The 19,661-nt window shown below is 33.9% G+C and overlaps 1 protein-coding gene across 3 annotated transcripts in view; it reads left to right on the top strand.

The window, feature by feature from the left end:
* The window catches only part of RC3H1 (ring finger and CCCH-type domains 1), a 68,786-nt gene that overhangs the window by 33,366 nt on the left and 15,759 nt on the right, over window positions 1–19,661 (top strand). For 2 of the 3 annotated variants that reach the window (XM_074349817.1, XM_010954881.3), the window contains exons 6-13: window positions 1,465–1,665; window positions 4,933–5,065; window positions 8,443–8,561; window positions 10,245–10,357; window positions 13,655–13,936; window positions 14,262–14,476; window positions 16,103–16,473; window positions 16,971–17,138. In XM_074349817.1, the coding sequence (XP_074205918.1) occupies window positions 1,465–1,665; window positions 4,933–5,065; window positions 8,443–8,561; window positions 10,245–10,357; window positions 13,655–13,936; window positions 14,262–14,476; window positions 16,103–16,473; window positions 16,971–17,138 (1,602 nt within the window). The remainder of the gene's footprint in view (window positions 1–1,464; window positions 1,666–4,932; window positions 5,066–8,442; window positions 8,562–10,244; window positions 10,358–13,654; window positions 13,937–14,261; window positions 14,477–16,102; window positions 16,474–16,970; window positions 17,139–19,661) is intronic. The other variant, XM_074349818.1, reaches the window with a different exon arrangement.

Raw genomic sequence — 19,661 nt, 5'->3', positions numbered from 1 at the left:
CATTAATAATAATTTTTAAAAGATTGGAATATGTAAAACTCCAGTTATTTTTCACTTGGGTCATGATTATTTCCTTTTATTTCATTGTCCACCTACTTTCTTCTCTTGGAGGTAGTTCATACCACATTCTCAATTATGAAAAGATTTATCTTCTCTTATCACAATGGGTCCATACCCTAAACTTTATTAAACTTTATTCACTATGGCAGAGTTTCTGTTAAGTGTCTACCAATACCCGTTTCATCTTCTTCATGGAACTCAGCTCCAACTGCATTGTCCATTCTTCCTAGTAGGCGTTTGTATCCATATTGCTGTGTTTTAGCTGTGTATTTATAGCATCTCTTTTATTTCCATTGGAAAAGCCTTTTCAGGCTGCAGGATAATTCTGGTCATTCTTAGTACAGTACAGTTCCAAGACTTCAGACATTGCATATCTTGTAACTCTGAGTGTTTTTAGTTAAAGAGCTTTTGAGAGCCAAGCCCTGGGAATCAGTACATCATATAGAAAACATGTTCTACATTTTAGTGAGGTTTAGCCTATATTGAGAGGGTGTTTTCATACATATGTACATACATTTGGTCTTTTAGATTTGCCTTTGAATAGGGACAAGATATATTTAGTTTTTGTGACTATAGTCATTGATTTTTTAAAATCTATTTGATCTCTCTGTGGACTTACCTAACAAAATTTAAGTTAGATCTTCTAATAAGAATGGAATACATTAAAAAATATAATGTAAGTATGACCTAGATGTCCTGACTAAAATAGCCTATAGTTTCTTTGATGGGTGGGGAAAAAATGGAAATTTTCTACTAGAGGTATTTGAGTCTTTATGGGAAAAAATGATTTACAAGGCAAAGTATGTTCTAAAATATGTTAGGATGTAATCCTAGATTAGAATAATTATTTTACTTTGATTTATTAAGCTTTTGGCATAAATCCAGCTTGACTCTAAATGTGAATTGTTAGGGGTGATACGAGTAGTACCTTCCTCAACAAATTTAAAGAATTAAATTAGTTCACGTGTTAACATAACACTTAAGATAACTTAACACACTGACTGGCACACACTGTGTACTCATATGTGTCAATTGTTTTTATTAATAAAAAGCATTATTATGATCTTCATTATGATTATTGTAGTCCAGCATTTTAGATTTGCACTTTCTGATGGTGACCTAATCTACTCAGCTCCATGGAGAATTAAACCAAGTGCGAATTAGTCATCTTTAGAATCACACCAGCATTGAAGCTCTTTCAGTTGTGAGTACCAGCTAGCTCGATTCCAGGCAAGCCCAAGAGTGATAACCCACAGATACGGAGAAGAAACATACATTATTTCTCAGAATAATTGTATGAGTATTTTCTTTGTTCAGAGTATTTTCTAATCTATATGTGGTAATATAAAGTACAAGCCCAGTTTATTTCTTACCTGACTCATGAAATTATGTGTGTCTTATCAGGTCACCAAACGTGATGAAGACTCTTCTTTGATGCAGTTGAAAGAAGAATTTAGAACCTACGAAGCTCTGCGGCGAGAACATGACTCCCAAATAGTGCAGATTGCGATGGAAGCAGGCTTACGGATTGCACCGGACCAATGGTCCTCTTTGCTTTATGGAGACCAGTCTCACAAATCCCATATGCAGTCCATTATTGACAAGGTAGACCCTTTTTTGTCCCTTACTTCTTGGACTAATCTTGGAGTTTTGGTAACTTATTTACTTAACAGATGTATATTGAAGTGAATACTGTATGGCAGGCACTTGTAAATTACATTTTCTGTCATTGAGTGTTATGTCATAACTAGGCACATCATAATACCAGTTTGTTCGTATAAAGATTTTTTAAATTGGGGTGTAGATGCTGTTGTTCATATGCGATTTAATTTGATTAGTGCTGTAATGCTTTATCTAGCAGTGTCTCCCATTCCTTTGAGAGTCTCCCATCTCTGTTTGATCATTGCCTCTCTCCCTTTTATTATTCTCTTGAGTTTTGATCACTGTGTTAGTCAAACCCATTTTCAAAATACCTTTGTTCCCTTCCTGTAACAGCCATTTATTAGCTTTGAAGATGTATACATTGAGATTTCTTATTCTTATATTTCTCAGTAATTTCACATAGTAAGTTACCAACCATTCTAAATTTGATCAGATTTTCAGCAACATTTCTAATTTATGTATTGTTTGTTACGATGAAAAGATCACTCAAGTACATGTGAATTGTAGGTCAGACCCTGCTATTTAATTTTGACTCTAAGAGCTGTATTTAATTCTCTTAAAACTAGACTAATACTTAAACTGGGTTTTTTTGTAGTTCAATATGAAATACATGAAAGAGCTGTTAAGAAAAATTCTTAAAGTGCCATGTAAATGTATTATGTTCAATAATTTTTTGAACTTTTACTATTTCCCTTAATTTTTACTCTTTTATCTTAAATATTTTTTAACTACAGAGATTATTATACATTAGAGTTCACCCTACATTTAATTTAGAGAAATAATGTCAATATGTAAGAGTAGCCTCAATAAAATATTTAACACTTATGAGAGCTTACTCTGTGCCTGGTGGTTTTTAAATAATTCGTTTAATCTTCTCAACAGTCCTGTATTATCCCTTTAATACAGAGGCAGGGGGAAGTTAAGTAAATTTCTCCAGGATCACATAGGTAATGAGAAACAGAGCTGGATTTGATTGGACGTTCTGACTCTAGAGTCCATGCTCTTAATCACTAAACCTCTTTTCAAACTCTTCTGCCCCTCCTCCCTTTTTTTCTATTCCTAAGGATAGAATTCTTGGAATAGATAGATAGTAGATTGATGTTAAAGGAGAATTGGGAAATGTACTTTATAACTGCTTAGTGCAATAACTTTAAGTGTAATGTATATTATTTGTTCTGCCTGTAAGCTTCCTGCATACCTTTAACAAAACTTTACCTGCAACTTCTACGTCTGAAATTATGCAGTTGACTAACTGTGACATACTGAAACCTTAACAATGATCTCTTAAAGGAGTAGCTTTATACCTTTAAAGAGAAACTTGACTTGCTTTTATGAAGATCCTACAAGGAGGTTAACCTTCTTGTCCGAATTGGATTATGTAACTAGATTTATATCCTGTAGTAATTTTCCCACATCATGAGCAGTAATTTGAATTTAGTACCTGAAACTTTCATACAACAAACTGTTAAATGAACTTTGCAGTGTGACATCTTATTACACAGATCAATAGAACTTTCTGTTATAATGAAAATGTTCTGAATATGCATTGTCCAATACAGTGATCACTAGCCCCACATGACTGTTAAACACTCAAAATGTAACTTATGTAACTGGTAAACTAAAATTTTAATTCATTTTAATAGCCTAATGTTGCTAATGACTACTGTATCGGACAGTGTAAATAGAGAATTTATTAAAAGTGGTAAGAAGACAATTATGCTATAATAAAGACAAACATGAATTAACAGTACACAAAGAGGAATATATCTAACTGATGAGATAGATTTCGGCCCCAGTGATAATTAAATGCACATTTAGAACAGTGACATACCAAATATTGCCTGTTAAGTTAGTAAAGAAACATATACTCTCGTTCATTGCTGATGGTTTGTAAAATGCATTACAATTTGTCAGTAATTAAAACCTCAAAATATTCATGTCCTTTGACCAAACTTAGTATTCCCAGGAATTTATTTTAAGGAAATAATTCAAACTTTCAAAGGTTATGAACTCAAAGGTGTTAATTGCTGAGGTATTTATAAAGGACAAAATAAAGAGATGGATAAAAAAGTTAAGATATATCTACTCAGAGCACTGTTACATGGCCATTAAATTGCAGTTATGTCAGGACAGATACTCTTTTCAACTGATAAATAACATTTAATTTCTTCTTGAAAAAATGCTAGTGAAATATTTCTCTTAAGTCTTGGTGGTAGATATATGGGTATTATGTTAGTTGCTTTTCTTTGAAGTATTTCATAATAAAAATGGTTAGCTATATAAAAATCCTTTTGTTGTAATATTAATGGGAGGCAAACCCATAAGTTTATAAATGGCTGATTATAAGTATATAAAAAGCATGCAGAGATGAAAAATTGAATTAAAGGCATGTCAACATAGTTGTATTATTTTCCATTTTTTTAAAATATGTGCTTTTTTAAAAATTACCTTTTAAAATGACCTTTGGGGGAGAAAAATTCTCTTCTATATTAATAAATTACATAGACAGTTAAATGTTTCCAAGTAAGAACCCTTAGTTACTATCATGTAGTTAAATTTTTTCCTTTAAAGTTCATATGTATTGGCTAACCTAGGAGACTTAATGCAAGTATGTGTGTCATTAAGTCTTAGGAAAATATACAACCTGATATCTTCCAAATCCCAAGCTAATGTAGGGTTTTTCTGAGCTAGAATGGACTTTTGAAATCATTTAGTCCATACAACAGATAGATTTCAGATTGAGTCTGTAAGGGTTATATGTAGTGTCATAATCTTTGATCTATAATAGAACTTGAATTCAAGCTCGGTTTGAGTTCGGTTTCATTGTTCTTGCTACTGTATAGCATTCTCTCTAGACTATATTTCCAAATTTGAATTACTTGGAAGGACCCCCCGCAAGAGTCAAACTAACATAGTGTTTTAAGAACATAAGACATAAAGAATATTTCCAAATTGAGGATTTGAGAAAGGTCTCACATTTGAGGGATATGAGGACAGAGGGAAGAGAGTATACAATATGCCAACCTGTGGATGCAGAGAAGTTCAGGGTTCAGGTAGCGAGTAATACAATCTGGCCAAAGCATGGGATGTGCAGGAGGATAAAAATTAGATTTAATAAATTACAAAAATTATTGTGATATTGTAAGCAACCTTTATTTTTAAAGGATTATCTAGCCTTTGGGGGGAAGTTAATATTTATCTTTTTTTAAGTTGCAGACCCCAGCCTCTTTTGCACAAAGTGTTCAGGAACTAACAATTGCTCTCCAGCGGACTGGAGATCCAGCAAACTTGAACCGACTAAGACCCCATTTGGAGCTATTAGCAAACATTGACCCTAGCCCAGGTAAACCCAAGAGAAGTTACTGGACTATCCCATATGTGCCGTAATGCTATTTAATGATTCTTTTAATTACCTTTTGTTATATTTTTCTAGAATTTCCCAGAGTAGCAGTTCCAGAACTTTTCTACAGTACTTATGTTTCTGACCCCAGTCTTGACTATTTCTTTATTACTTCAACTAATATTTATTTAATACTTTTTACTGTGCTGCTCATAATCATCCAGAAAATAGGTTCTCTCTGGGATCCTTTACGTTTCCTCATTCTCCCATGACAAAATTGTGCTGTATTTTACCATTTTCATCTCTTTTGACAAAACTCAAGTTTTCTCATTTTTTTTTCTAAATCACATATCTTTAGTTGCATTTTTTTGGTCCCAACTTTCCCTTTTCTATGATATCTTATTCCATCACACATCCTCTGTTGCATGTCTTTGTCAAGCCTTTTCCTGATCCTTCTCCTTGACCTAAAAATCACCCTGTCTTCATTTTTCACCTAATTCTTAGCATCTCAGATGTGTTAGCTTGTATTCTGTTGCTGTCTCTGTGTTTATTCTTACTACTAAACTAAAACTCTTAACATTCACTAGTAATTTCCTTGTTTCTAATTCCAAACTTTTTCTCAGTCCTTAAATTACTTGATTTGTCTTCAGTACTTCGTAATGTTGTTTACTGCTTCCTTGACATAGAAACTCTCCTGATGCCTTATCTTTCTGTGATCTTAATGATTCTCTTCTGACCTTTCTGAATGCTGTCTTATATTGACCACTCTTTGCTCTGCTGTCCCCTGAAGAGCAGGCCGTTTGTGTTCTTGGATTTTGTTTTCCCTGCACTTTCTATTGATGACAGTCATTCCCAGCTTCAGGTATTATTTATTAATAATAGACTCCTAGTGTCTGTGTCGCTCTTAGCTCTTCATCATTCCAGACCCACTTCCACAGATGCTTTCTGAGATTCTCTGTCCTCTCTGTGTGGCAGACTCCCCTTCACTTGATACCTGCTCTTCATCCTGTGTTCCCTCTCTCTGTAAATGACCTCATTCTCTTGAGGTGTAAGCTGAAAACCTGAGTCTTTTCCTTTCACTTACTCTATATACCATTTTAGACAACAGGATTTATCTGTTCCTTCATAATATGCTCTATTCTGTGCCTATTAATAGTTTCTCAGTGAGGGCCTCGTTCCTTTTCCTAAGACTAAATGCCCTCCCATTTTCCTCTACTCTTAATTCTTCCAACCACTCTACTTACTACTGTAAAATAAGTCATATCTCTGATCTTATGTCTATTCTTACAAACTTGCAGTGACACCCCATTGCTTATAGAATAAGATTTGGAACTCTTAACTATGACATTCAGAGTAATAAATTTACAACCAGAAATACTTAATCAGACAACATAAAATGTATTCCTAGAGCGCAGTGATTTTTTGTTTGTTTACTTCTGTGCTTTGATAGTTCTGAGCAATCAGAAGAGCACTTCCACAAGCTTACCACCCCATCAATCACCAATGTGTCTACCTACATCTGTGCCAATACAGTCTGCTCTCTTATATATGACAGTGGATAAACTGTACTAGCTGAGGCTACCCTCTCTCCTCATGTACTAATATCTTGTCAAGTATATCTGTCCAGCTTCCTCTGTTATGTCATCAGTTTTCCTCCTCTACTGGAGTATTTCTATCACTGTACAAACGTACTGTTATTCCTCTCATCATAACCCAGTTTTTTGTCGGTGGGAGGTAATTAGGCTTATTTATTTTATGTTTAGAGGAGGGACTGGAGATTGACCCCAGGACCTCATGCCTACTAATCATGTGTTCTACCACTTGAGCTATGCCCTCCCCCATCATAACCCACTTTTGACATTATTCGCCATCTGATTACCACTCCCTTTCTCTCCGTTTTATGACGCTCTCTTGAACTCACTCTGATCAGGCATTTTTATGTCTTCCGCACAATCAAAATTGCTTTTGTCAAGGTCACAAGTGACTTCCATGTAGCTAATTCCAAACATCAGTTCTTGGTTCTCTTTGTATTTGACCTGTTAGCAGCATTTAACATTGTTATTTACTCTCTACTCCTTGTGAGACTCCTTTCACTTGGCTTCCAGGCCAGCACACTCTTCTAGTTTTCTTCTTACTTTATTGGACCCTCGTTCTCAGCCTCTTGCTGATTTCTCTTCATCTCCATAGCTTCTAACCTTTTTTTTCCCCCGTAGCCTCCAAACTTTGGAGTACTCCGAGAATTTAATACTTGTATCTCTTCTCTTTTCTATTTGTACTCATTTCCTAGGTAATCTTATCCAGTCTCATGGCTTTAAATAGTATTTACATGAAATGCAAATTTACTGTATCTCATCAGTTCTGAAGCCCACATGTTTTCAGATTATAGCATTACTGAAATTGGGATTCATTTGTACAATGATGTGATAATTAGCAATCTTTTTTCTATTTTGATAGCATATAAAATAATGGTGTGTGTTAAACAGTTGATGGTGTTTTAGAATCTGTGTAACATATATACCACCCAGACTTTCTTCCTGGATTCTTTTGTATATCCAACTGACTGCTCAGTATCCAATAGCTCTATTTGAATATCTAATAAGAATTTCAAAAGTAATCTGTCCAAAAGTGAAATCCAATTCCTGTCCTCCACTTTCTCACCATTCCTGTTAGTGGCAGTTCCATCTTTCCAGTTCCTCTGTCCAAACATCATCAACTTGTTTTTCTCTCGTAAGGTACATCTGATCTATCAGCATATCCTATAGGCCCTACCTTTAAAATCCATTCAGAATTTATCTACTTAGCACCTTCACTGTTACCACCCTAACCTCTATTCATGGATTATGGAATAGCTTCCTGTTGTCTGTCTGGTTGTAGCATAGGAGCCAGAGTGATCCTGTTACCCCTCTGCTCAAAAATTCTCCAGTGCTTTCCATTACTCAGTAAAAGCCAAAGTCTTTTTTGATCTGGTCTTTACCTCTCTCCAACTTCTTCTCTTACTCTTTTCCCATCTAATTCATTCCAAATTTCACCTCCATGAACATGCCAGGCATACTCCCATATTAGGGCCTTTGCATATCTTCTTCCCTCTTCCTAGAAAGTTTTTTCTCCTAATAAATCCACAAGGCACACTCAAGCCCCACTTTAATGTTTTTAATCAAATGTAACCTCAAGGAGGCCTTCTCTGGATACCCTGTCTAGAATTTTACACATACCTGTCCACTTCTTGCTTTGCTCTCTTCATTCAAACCCTCATTATCTGAATATTTTATATTTGATTATTAATCTTTTCATTAAATTGCTGACACTAACTCCTTTATTCACTTAATACTGGGCAGAACATTGCATAACATAGTTAACATTTTTTTTAATTTGTTGTGTAGATGCTCCTCCTCCTACTTGGGAACAGCTAGAAAATGGGCTGGTTGCTGTGCGTACAGTGGTGCATGGGCTGGTTGATTATATCCAGAATCACAGCAAAAAAGGAGCAGATCAACAGCAGGTGAGGAGAAGTAAGCCATTGCGGTTATCCTCACAGATACAAGCAAAGCTGACAAGATGATGTGCTTTGAGAATCCGTAGAAACTGGAAATTAAACTAGAAATTGAAAACCTATTTTTAACTCCCTGTTCCATTAAACATCATGAAGAATGGAACAAAAATAATAAGATTTATAGTTTAGAATGATTAGCAGCCAGTTTACTGGGTTAGCCTAGTAATTTTATCTGACAACACTGAAGTTAAATAATCCTTGTTGGTCTAGTGTTGTGCTGGAGTCACTTTTCACGTTGGATATGCAGCATTTGATCCTGTGCTAAAGGTTATTCCATTTATATAAAATTATTCTCTTTGGTTACTGTTACATTCCAGTTTGACGATAGGTATCACTTTTTAGTGCTAATGCTGTCTCTCTCCAATACTGTTCACATATTTTGTAAATGCTTTTTCTCTGTTAGTATTTAAATGTTCTTCATGCATAATGTCTTATGCCAGTGGGCCAAATTTTCCTCCAATATTTTTAAATGAAACATATGGCAGTAAAATATAATAGCCTATATTATGGCAAGAGTTTTCAGTTTTACTCCCAATAATTTCATTTTGCCCTCAAGATTTATGTTAGGTTCACTGCACCCTTTATTTCATAGTAGTAAGCTTGAGAAATTAAAACTGTGTTACTAATTTATCTGGCTCAAGTAAATATTAATAGATAATTCAATATTTTTTTTCTTTGAAAGCAAGAAATATTAAAAGTGTTCTGCTGTATAGATGAATAGATCCACATAGGGACACACTTTTCCCTAAGTCAGTCTAAGCACAGATCAGAACTTTACAATTAAAAAATTTAGAAAATTAAAAACTTATCTTTTAATAAGGGGATATAGTTCAGCAGTAGAGTGTGTGCTTAGCATGCATGAGGCCCTGGGTTTTATCCCTAGTACCTCCACCAAAAAAAAAAAAAAAAAAAAAAAAAATCTAAAAAACTTATTTTTAACTCCCTGTTCTGTTAGACCTTGTGAAGAATGTGATAAAAAAATAATACGGTTAACTTTTAAGTTCTGCCAATAAATGATGAAATACATTAAATTTCACTTAGCTTAGTATTGTGTTTGATATCTTATCAACTCCCAGATCTGTCCGCCTGCTTTATCCCTGATTTGTAAATAATAAGTTTCATTTATACCTTTGGAGATACTTTAAAGTCCTTGTCATATTCTTCTGCCTGTCAAGAATTGGTTACAGAATATTCTTCAGTTATAGGACCTACTGTAGATTTGTAGTTAGCTATAAGGAAACATGATTATAAGTATAGCTATATTGAATATCATCCAAAGAAAATACTTAGAAGACAGTTTAAATAGTTGAAAGTCCTAAACTCCAGTGGTTTGTCCATTATAAAAAAAAATACAACTCTCATGAGATTGAATCAATAATTTATCTGATGTTACATTATGTTTGATAGTGTCAACATATCAGAAAAATCAGCATTACATTTTTTAATTAATGAGTGAATTTTGGGATTCTCTAAGACCTCAGACAGAATGAATTACCAGCACTTTTGCTCTTGGCAGTATAGATAATTATATGAATTAGTATGAATTATTCATCTAGATTACTAAGATCCTAAAATGGCAACACGGAATTTACTTCTTTTTCTTAGAAGCTAATGTTTTAATTTTGATCTTAGCCTCCACAGCATAGCAAATATAAAACATACATGTGTCGAGACATGAAGCAGAGAGGAGGATGCCCTCGAGGGGCCAGCTGTACATTTGCACACTCACAGGAGGAACTGGAAAAGTAAGTGTGAAAGTCATTAGACAGCCTTCTAATAACTTGTTATTGAATTAAGGTAGAATTATTAAGCAGAATTACTTGCTGCCACTGAGAAATATGAAGAGAGGTAGTTGCATTCTCTTTAATGAATAAGAGTGTTTAGAAAGTAATACAAAATTTAAAAAAAAAAAAAAAAAAACCAAAGCAATTTCTTTAGCATTCATTACATTGTGCCTAAAAATAGAAAGTTGCTTATGGTTAATTGTATCTAAAAGTGAGTTTTTTTCATTCCCCCCAAAAAGTGAAACTCTTAAGAATTTTCATCAACTTCAACTGATTGATTTTAACTAATTGAATAATGCATTTCCAATGGGGAAATTTGCCCTTTGCTCTACTCAAGAAATTATTTATTGCCAAGCTCAGTTTCACAGATTCCTTCTAATTTCAAGGAGCAGATAATTTCAATGATGTTAAATTTCTAGCAAATAATAGAAAGGAAGGAAAACCTCTTAATTATTTTATGAAACCAGTGTAACACTGACACCAAATTTGACGAAGCACATAAAGAAGTACAAATACATCTCACATATTAATTTTTTTAATCCTAAATATTAAAACTTAGAATTCAATAATACATTAAAATAGACACCATTATTAAGTGCAAAGGTGGCACAATATAATTACTGTAGGTTGGAGAACAGAGTATAATAACCATGTGATCATACCCAAAGATGCCAGAAGGCATTTGAATAATATCCAGTGTCCACGATAGATGAAGATCCCGTAGTGGTACAAACACATCATAGACTAGACACTTTGCCAACATGATAATTACATCTCAAATCAAAAGCCAGCATGATACCATGATGCTTAATTGATAATAGATTATTAGAGTCATTCTTGTTAGAATCAAGAGTAAGAGAAGATTTTCTAATAGTAAAACTGTTATTTAATATTGTACAAGTAGTAGCTAATGTATGTAACCAAGAGAATAAAATAGCCAAAATCATTACATGGGAAAACTCAAGAGAAATACTAGAAACTAAAGAAACCAGAATTTAGTAAGGTAACAAATCAAAAAATTACTTTACAAAAAAGAATTAGTCTCATACAAATTAAAATGGTAAATACAGTTAAAAAGGTGACATTAAAGATCTCTTTTGCATTAGCAACAAACAGAAAAGATAAATACCAATAATAAACTAATAAGAAAGATCCAGGATCTGTATTAAATGAATTAGTAAACTACCTAGGAACATAAGAGAAGAACTGAATAAATAAAGAAGGATACTATGTTCTTAGATGAGGGTTGGAATTATAAAGGTTTTATTTTCTTTTATAAATAGTATATTCAGTGAAATACCAATTAGAATCTTAACATCATGATTTTGGGGACCTAACAAAATCATTCATTTAGAAGTAAAAATATGTTCCAGCAGTTTGGAAAATTCTGAAAAAAAAAAAAAAAAAAAAAAAAAAAAAGAACTCTTCAACAGGGACTAGACTAATAACTGTTAACCTGTTTTATGAGCAAAAGTGGGAATAAAGACTGGTATTAGCATGGGAATAGCTAGACCAATGAAATACAGTAGAAAATCTAGAAGAAGCTCCAGATACATATTGGGAACTCAACATACATGTTAAAGGTAGCATTTCACATCAATAACAAAAAAGATGACGGTGGAACAACTCTATCCATTTGAAAATTAATTATAGCTAGATTCTTACCTTTATACCAAAATGAATTATAAAATTATCAGATTTACATATTTAAGAAAACAGATGACCGGGTAAAGAAGATGTGATATATTTATACAATGGAATACTATTCAGCCATAAAAACCGACAACATAACGCCATTTGCAGCAACATGGGTATTCCTGGAGAATGTCATTCTAAGTGAAGTAAGCCAGAAAGAGAAAGAAAAATACCATATGAAATCGCTCATATGTGGAATCTAAAAAAAAACAAAACATAAATACAAAACAGAAACAGACTCATAGACATAGAATACAAACTTGTGGTTGCCAAGGGGGAGGTGGGTGGGAAGGGACAGACTGGGATTTCACAATGTAGAACAGATAAACAAGATTATACTGTATAGCACAGGGAAATACATACAAGATCCTGTGGTAGCTCACAGCAAAAAAAAAATGACAGTGAATATATGTATGTTCATGTATAACTGAAAAATTGTGCTCTACACTGGAATTTGATACAACATTGTAAAATGACTAGAACTCAATAAAAAATGTTAAAAAATTTAAAAAAGTGCTACAAAAAATATTTAAGGAGAAAAACTATAGAATACTTAAGAGATTTTTGTTATTGTTGTTACATAATCTTAAACATCAGGAAAGAATTTTTGAGTGATGACAACCCAGCATCTATAAAGAAGAATATTACTAAATTTGATTACATGAAAATTGAAAACTAAGATATGGCCCAAACACCAGAATTAAAAAAAAAAAAGATTGGTGGGGAAAGGACATACGAAAGGCTGATATCCCTAACGTAAAATGAGTTCCTGCGAATCTCTAAGAGAAGAACCAGGAGATATATGGATCATGAACATAAATAGGCAATTCACAGAAGAAACACTAATGGCAGCAAATGTGGAACTATGTTAGTTTCACTAATTGTTAAAGAAATGCAAATGGTATCAAAACTTGATATTTTTGAACTGTCAACTTATTAAAGGCTGATACTAACCGGTGTTTAATGAGATACTGAGAAAAGACCTTTCTTTTATTATCAATAGGAGTTATAATAGCTTTGGAGCCTTATAACAATTTCAGATGTACATACATTAGACTTAATTAGTAATTCTGCTTTGGGCTGTTTACACAAGGGTTCCAGTACATGTACATAATTTCCCATTAATGCATTGTTTTAATACCAAAAAATTAGGAACAACCTAAAATATACTGACTTAAAGGAATATTCAAGATTATTAAATAGAGGAAGGAATTTACTAAGTGGTTATATGCAACCCTATTTCTGTAAATAATAATCTTATACATCAGAATTTAAGCCAGTGGATAGAGAGCAAAGTCTATATTATATACCAAACTGTTAACAGTGATTACTGCTGCTGGATAGTCCTCCCACCCCCACCCACCACCAAAATGTGTGTGTGTGTGTGTGTGTATACACACATACACAAGTTTTCAAATTGATAGCTAGAGCCAGTGTTTCAAGAGAATTTCTAAAAAATGTTGTGCTTTGGAATCTTTTCCTTTTGTTTCTTCAATATATTTTAGTTCTTGATTTTGCTTTAATGATTTTTGTTTTTGGTATATGCCTTTGCTTTTTATATAGATTTCGTAAAATGAACAAACGCTTGGTTCCCAGAAGACCCCTGAGTGCCTCTTTGGGTCAACTTAATGAGGTGGGCCTGCCTTCAGCAGCTATCCTTCCGGATGAAGGTGCAGTGGATCTGCCCAGCAGAAAGCCCCCTGCTCTGCCAAACGGAATTGTATCAGCAGGGAATCCAGTAACACAGCTGATCCCACGAGGGACAGACCCCAGCTACGATTCTAGTCTGAAACCAGGAAAAATAGATCACCTGAGCAGTAGTGCCCCTGGATCACCTCCTGACCTGTATGTTGTTTTTCTAAACTTTTATTTAAGTTTCTTTACAGATATAAAAAAAAAAAAATCAATGTTTTGTTTTGAAGGGGAAGAAACTCATTTGGGGGCTGTATTTTGTTTTTTCTGTTTCCTGTGCTAATGATTTTTAAGAAACAATTAACATAGGTGAAGTAAGATCAAAGTTTGCGAATTTTGTAGAAAGGATGACTGTTGGAAGAAACCAGATAACTAAATTGTGGCTTTTTTTTTTTTTTTTTTTTACATTTAACAATTTGTGTACCTTGTAAATATTTTCAAGACCTTAAACTTGACTTGCAGAATCTTGTTGCTATAGGCTAGAATCTGTCCCTAAGAGTATTTCTGCCTTGCCTGTGAATCCACATCCTGTACCTCCACGAGGGCCGTCAGACCTGCCCCCTATGCCTGTCACCAAACCACTTCAGATGGTTCCACGAGGTTCTCAGTTATATCCAGCACAACAGGCAGATGTTTACTACCAGGATCCTCGAGGAGCGGCCCCACCATTTGAACCAGCACCTTATCAGCAGGGTAATGATCTTTCATTTACGTCGCTCATTTTTCTTAGGAGTTATGAGAATCATTTCAAGTAAGAGTGATCATATTTACAGTAGCCTCCTCAAGATAAATAAATGCATTTTTTAGTACTTGGAAAAAACTGAGATTATATGATCAACTAAGTAGTATGAAATAAATGAAGTAGCAAAGCTATGAAAAGCAAATTGCCCTTACTAAGAGCAAAATTGTATGCTAAATATGTTCACATATTTATGGAAATAAGTCACCCAGGTAGATAATGAAAATTTGCTGAGGCTATATATATATTCCTGACCAAAATTTTCTTCAAGCATGAAAAAAGACTTTAATATTTCAGGGGATATAAGACTTTATGGAAGAATGCCCTAAGCGGAGGTATTAGAAATAGAAAAAAAAATTTGCGAATGGATTGCAAAGAGTCGAGTCTGGAGTCGAGGAGGAGTAAGGAGATTGCTGTTAATCCGGGTGTGAGTGTTGAGGTCTGAATTAGTGTGGTGGGAAAAAAGAAGTATTTTAGAAAATAGATAAATGTGAAAAATTAGCCAATTTTAATAATATTAGGTATGGAGAACGAAGAAGAGGACTGAGGCTTCATGCATACAATTCATGTGCAAAAATGAACACTGATTTTTAAACTGAAGTGTTGAATTTCTTTATCAGAAATGGTATAGCACTATTTTTAAACTGGGATAGATTAAACTTGTTCTCCATTTCCTTTTTCCAAGACCATCTCAATTTTGAATCAGAAATGTCTTTTCTGATTTCAAAAAAATAGTTTTAAGTTGGTATGGTGTTATTAATACATATAAGAATATGGTATAAGTTTTTGATCTGTATCTTCCTTTTGACCATTCATTGCAGGAAAAACACAACTACTTTTTCTGAATTGACCTTAAATACATTGTATCAATTAGGGTTCAGCTGCAAATAACAGAAACCATTCTGGCTATATTAAGCAGGAAGAGGTTTAATGCAGAGCATTTGGGTGCCCACAGAGTTGAGTACTGACAAAGCAGACTTAAGCCAGGCCTCCAGGAGTGAATCCCAGAAGCAGCTGCTGGAAGAACCTGTTTCAGTGAAGTAGCAGTAGAAATAGGGAACTTCTAAATGCCAGCACGAGGAGCTCATCAGTTGAGGCAAAAGCCTGGAAATGGGAAGCTACTGCTACCATTGTTGTGTCAAGAATTCTAGAGCTATAGCTACTAGACGTGCACCAGCAAAATGCATCTTTTGTAGGCCGCATCTCCTTCCAGTTAACTCAATTTCACATTCAGAACTAATGCAAGTGAGTGATTTATGGAACCTAAACTTCAGGGAAATGTAGGTTTTTGCTTTCCAATGTTTGCAGTGTCTTAAGGCACATCAGAAAGACAAGACAATTGAGAGCTAGTTTACTATTGTAGACCATAAGTAGATTGGTGATTTCAATGGCTTTTAGGGATAATTTTTGCTTGTTATTTTTCGTAAAGCAAACCTGACCACATAAGCAGAGGGAAAAACATCTAAAGAAATGAGTGGATTAGTAATTCTTTAGTGTTGAAATATTTTAAAAAGAAAAGTCTTGTATAGAAAATTAAATTGGCCCGTTGTTGCTTTTCATTCCTCTTTTGTGTTGTACAGGTATGTATTATCCTCCACCACCACAGTGTGTGTCTCGCTTTGTCCGACCTCCACCATCTGCTCCTGAACCTGGTCCTCCCTACTTGGATCATTATCCACCCTACCTGCAAGATCGTGTAGTAAACTCTCAATATGGCACACAGCCACAACAGTACACAGCTGTGTACCCACCACACTATGATGGCCGTCGAGTATACCCTGCTCAGTCTTACACAAGAGAGGAGATTTTCCGAGAGAGTCCTATACCCATTGAGATTCCACCTGCAGCAGTACCATCCTATGTACCAGAATCCAGAGAAAGATACCAACAGATGGAGGGGTACTATCCGGTGGCTCCTCATCCAACTCAAATCAGACCTGCGTACAACAGAGTATGCCATATTTTTTTCTTATTATTATATTTAATTTGATTGTTGCTTTCGGTGATTTCTTTTTAACATCTTGCCATGGTAATAACCCTTTGATCAGTTAATTCTTTTTTTTAAATAAAGCATCTTCTCTCTCTCTCTCTCTCTCTTTTTTTTTTTTTTTTTTACCTTTTCATAATCTGCACAGGTTTTTGTTTTTAAACTGTTAAAAGGGAAAAAATTCCCACCCCACTCCCACTAACCCATCTTAGTTTCTGAACTGTGGGTGGTTTTATTAACATTTCTAGATCTGTTTAGAAATTACAATCTCTGGCCAAGAAAAAGAAACTAAAAAAATTTAGCTTTTTGGGAAATCCTGAGAGTTTTAGGGGGCTTTATTTTGTTTTGCTTTGTTTTATTAAGTCTATTTAAGTATACAGACTGCTTTTTTAAAACTTGCTAAATGAATCAATGTGTTCTGAAATTCTTTTTCAATTTTTATTGATCTTTGCATTTTTCAGGAGCCTCCTTATAGCCGGCTTCCTCCTCCTCCCCAGCCCCATCCTAGTCTAGATGAGCTACATCGAAGACGAAAGGAAATAATGGCCCAACTAGAGGAAAGGAAGGTTATCTCTCCACCTCCTTTTGCACCTTCACCAACGTTGCCTCCTACCTTCCATCAAGAGGAAGTAAGCATGTCTTTTTTAGTTTCATTTATCATTTTTTCCTTTATCAGTGGTTCATTGTGTCCTGTTTAAGTAATCTTTGCCTATTCTCAAGGTTATGAAGATATCTTCCTGTGTTTTCTTCTAAAAGGTTTATTATTTTATTTCACATTTAGATCTAAGTCCATTTAGAATTGAATTTTGTATATAGTGTCTTAGGAGTCAAGATCTGTTTTTTCCTTGAGGATATCTCATTGATCAAGCACCATTTAATTAAAAGACTACTCTTACCCCAGTCCCCTGCAGTCACCTTTATCATAATCAGGTCACCTTTGTCATAGTCAGGTCACTTTATATGTTTTTGGATTCTCTTCTGTTTCAAGATCTTTTTCTCTATCCTTGTACCAACACCACATTGTCTTAGTATAGTTTTATGTCTTACTGTGGTTAAGTATGTTTTCCAGTTTTAGTCTTCACAATTACCTTTGCTGTTCTTGGTCCTTGGAATTTCCAAAGACATTTCAAAATCAGCGTGTTGATGTCCACAGAAATATCTGCTGCAGTTTTTATTAGGATTACATTGAATCTCTAGGTCTGTGCAGTCCAATATGGCTAATGAGTGCTTAAAATGTAACTAGTCCAAATTCACCCGTGCTGTAGGCATAAAACATACACTGGATCTGAAGATTTCGTACCCCCCCAAATAATATATTTCTAATAATTTCTATTAATATTTCTATTAATTACATGTTAAAATGATAATACTTTGGATATATTAGATTAAATTAAATGTATTGCTAAAATTAATTTTACCTGTTTCTATTTTTTCATGTGGCTTCTAGAAATTTTTAGATTACATATTTAGGTCTCATTGTGTTTTCATTGAACAATGTTGCTTTAGGTCCATCTAGAGAGAAGTGACATCTTTCCAGTATTAAATCTCCAAGAACGTGGAGATTTACTTCCTTGGATCCTTTTAAATCTCTCTCCAAAAATATCGTATCTCAGAGTTTTCAGTGTCTTACACATCTTTCATTAAACTTACTCCTAGAAAACTAAGGTTTTTTGAAGCTGTTTTAACTGGAATACTTTTTGAAATTTCATTTACCAAGGCTGCTGAACACAAGGGTCAATACACAAAAATGTACTTAATTTCTCTTTATTAAAGCAGCCTTAGTAAATGTCCCTATTAATTCTAGTATTTGTTAGTAGATTCTTTTGGATTTTCTATGTCCTCTTTGAATAATAACCATTTTACTTTCTCCTTTTCAGTCCTTAAGTCTTTCTTTCTTTCTTTCTTTTTTTCTTTTTGTGCAAGCTAGATCCTTCAATATAATAATAAATAAAAGAATGATAGGTATTCACTTATTTCCAGTCTTTGAGCTAACGGAGCTTCTTGTAGTTTACCACTATGATGTTTGCTGTCAGTTTTTTTGTAGATAATCTTTATCAGATTAATGAAATTCCTCTGTATTCCTCGTTATAGACTGTTCTTGTAGATGAGACCTGTCAGGGTTTATTTAACTCAATAATGAGGAAAACAGCAACATGATAAAGTTGATTCAAAGAATAGGATAGACAGGTTAATAATATAGGTTGTGAAAGGCAGGAAAAAAAGAACACCGAAATAAAGTTGCTAGAATAAACTGATTAATGTACTACAGGGTAATAAACCATAGTTTGGGGGTTATCTTCTTAGTATTTTTACAAGACGCTGCTAACGGTTATGAATGAGTGTTGTCTTACCTTTTTAACGTCTACAGGGTCTACAGTGATGTTCATCGTTTCACTTCTGATATTCGTCATAATTTCTTCTTGTACAGTATTCACATCACATGATTTTTTTTCTTAAACTGTATACTAGAGACATCCTAGAGCCTTGTTATGCCATACCATTTTTTAGGAAATAATGGAAAGCAATATGACACTGAAAAGTGAGCTAATTTTGGAATGAAATATATTTGTGAGGTTCAGCTATATCACTCAGTGTGTGATCAGTGTGTAAGTTGCTTACCTTCCGGAACCCTGAGGTTCAGGTTTCTCTATTTGTAAATCAAGCATAATAAAACCTACCTCATAATGGTGTGAAGATTACATGAGACATAAGGTATCTGGCATCTAGCAGGCATTCAGTAAATAATGACTATTTGTATTATTATTTTTTTACTTGTAATAAAAATTATAATAAGGCCTGGCCATTAAGGAACTTCATCTAGAATTAGTTTAGTTAATGACATACAAAGCTATATAATTAAACCTTAGTTCTGATTATAAACAACCTACATATAGTTGTACTAAATTCATACATAAAATATATAACATAGAAAATTTCTCCAGAATCTCATTTTCTGTGTCATTGTGAGCTTATTATATATTTCAACTTTCTCTGTTCGTGAACTAACATACAGTTATCATTTTTAATAGGATCATTTAGTAATAATATCTTTAGGCTTTGTGTTTTACATTTTTTGTGTGTATTTTGTTTTTATTTAATTATCCTAGATGCAGTAGTGCAGTGTATAAATTTATCTCGTTCTTTTTAATAGC

The sequence above is a fragment of the Camelus bactrianus genome, chromosome 21 (genome assembly GCF_048773025.1).
Source record: "Camelus bactrianus isolate YW-2024 breed Bactrian camel chromosome 21, ASM4877302v1, whole genome shotgun sequence".
Lineage (NCBI taxonomy): Eukaryota > Metazoa > Chordata > Mammalia > Artiodactyla > Camelidae > Camelus > Camelus bactrianus.
Note: the sequence above shows the minus strand (reverse complement) of the source record. Positions and strands in the feature narration are given on the sequence as shown.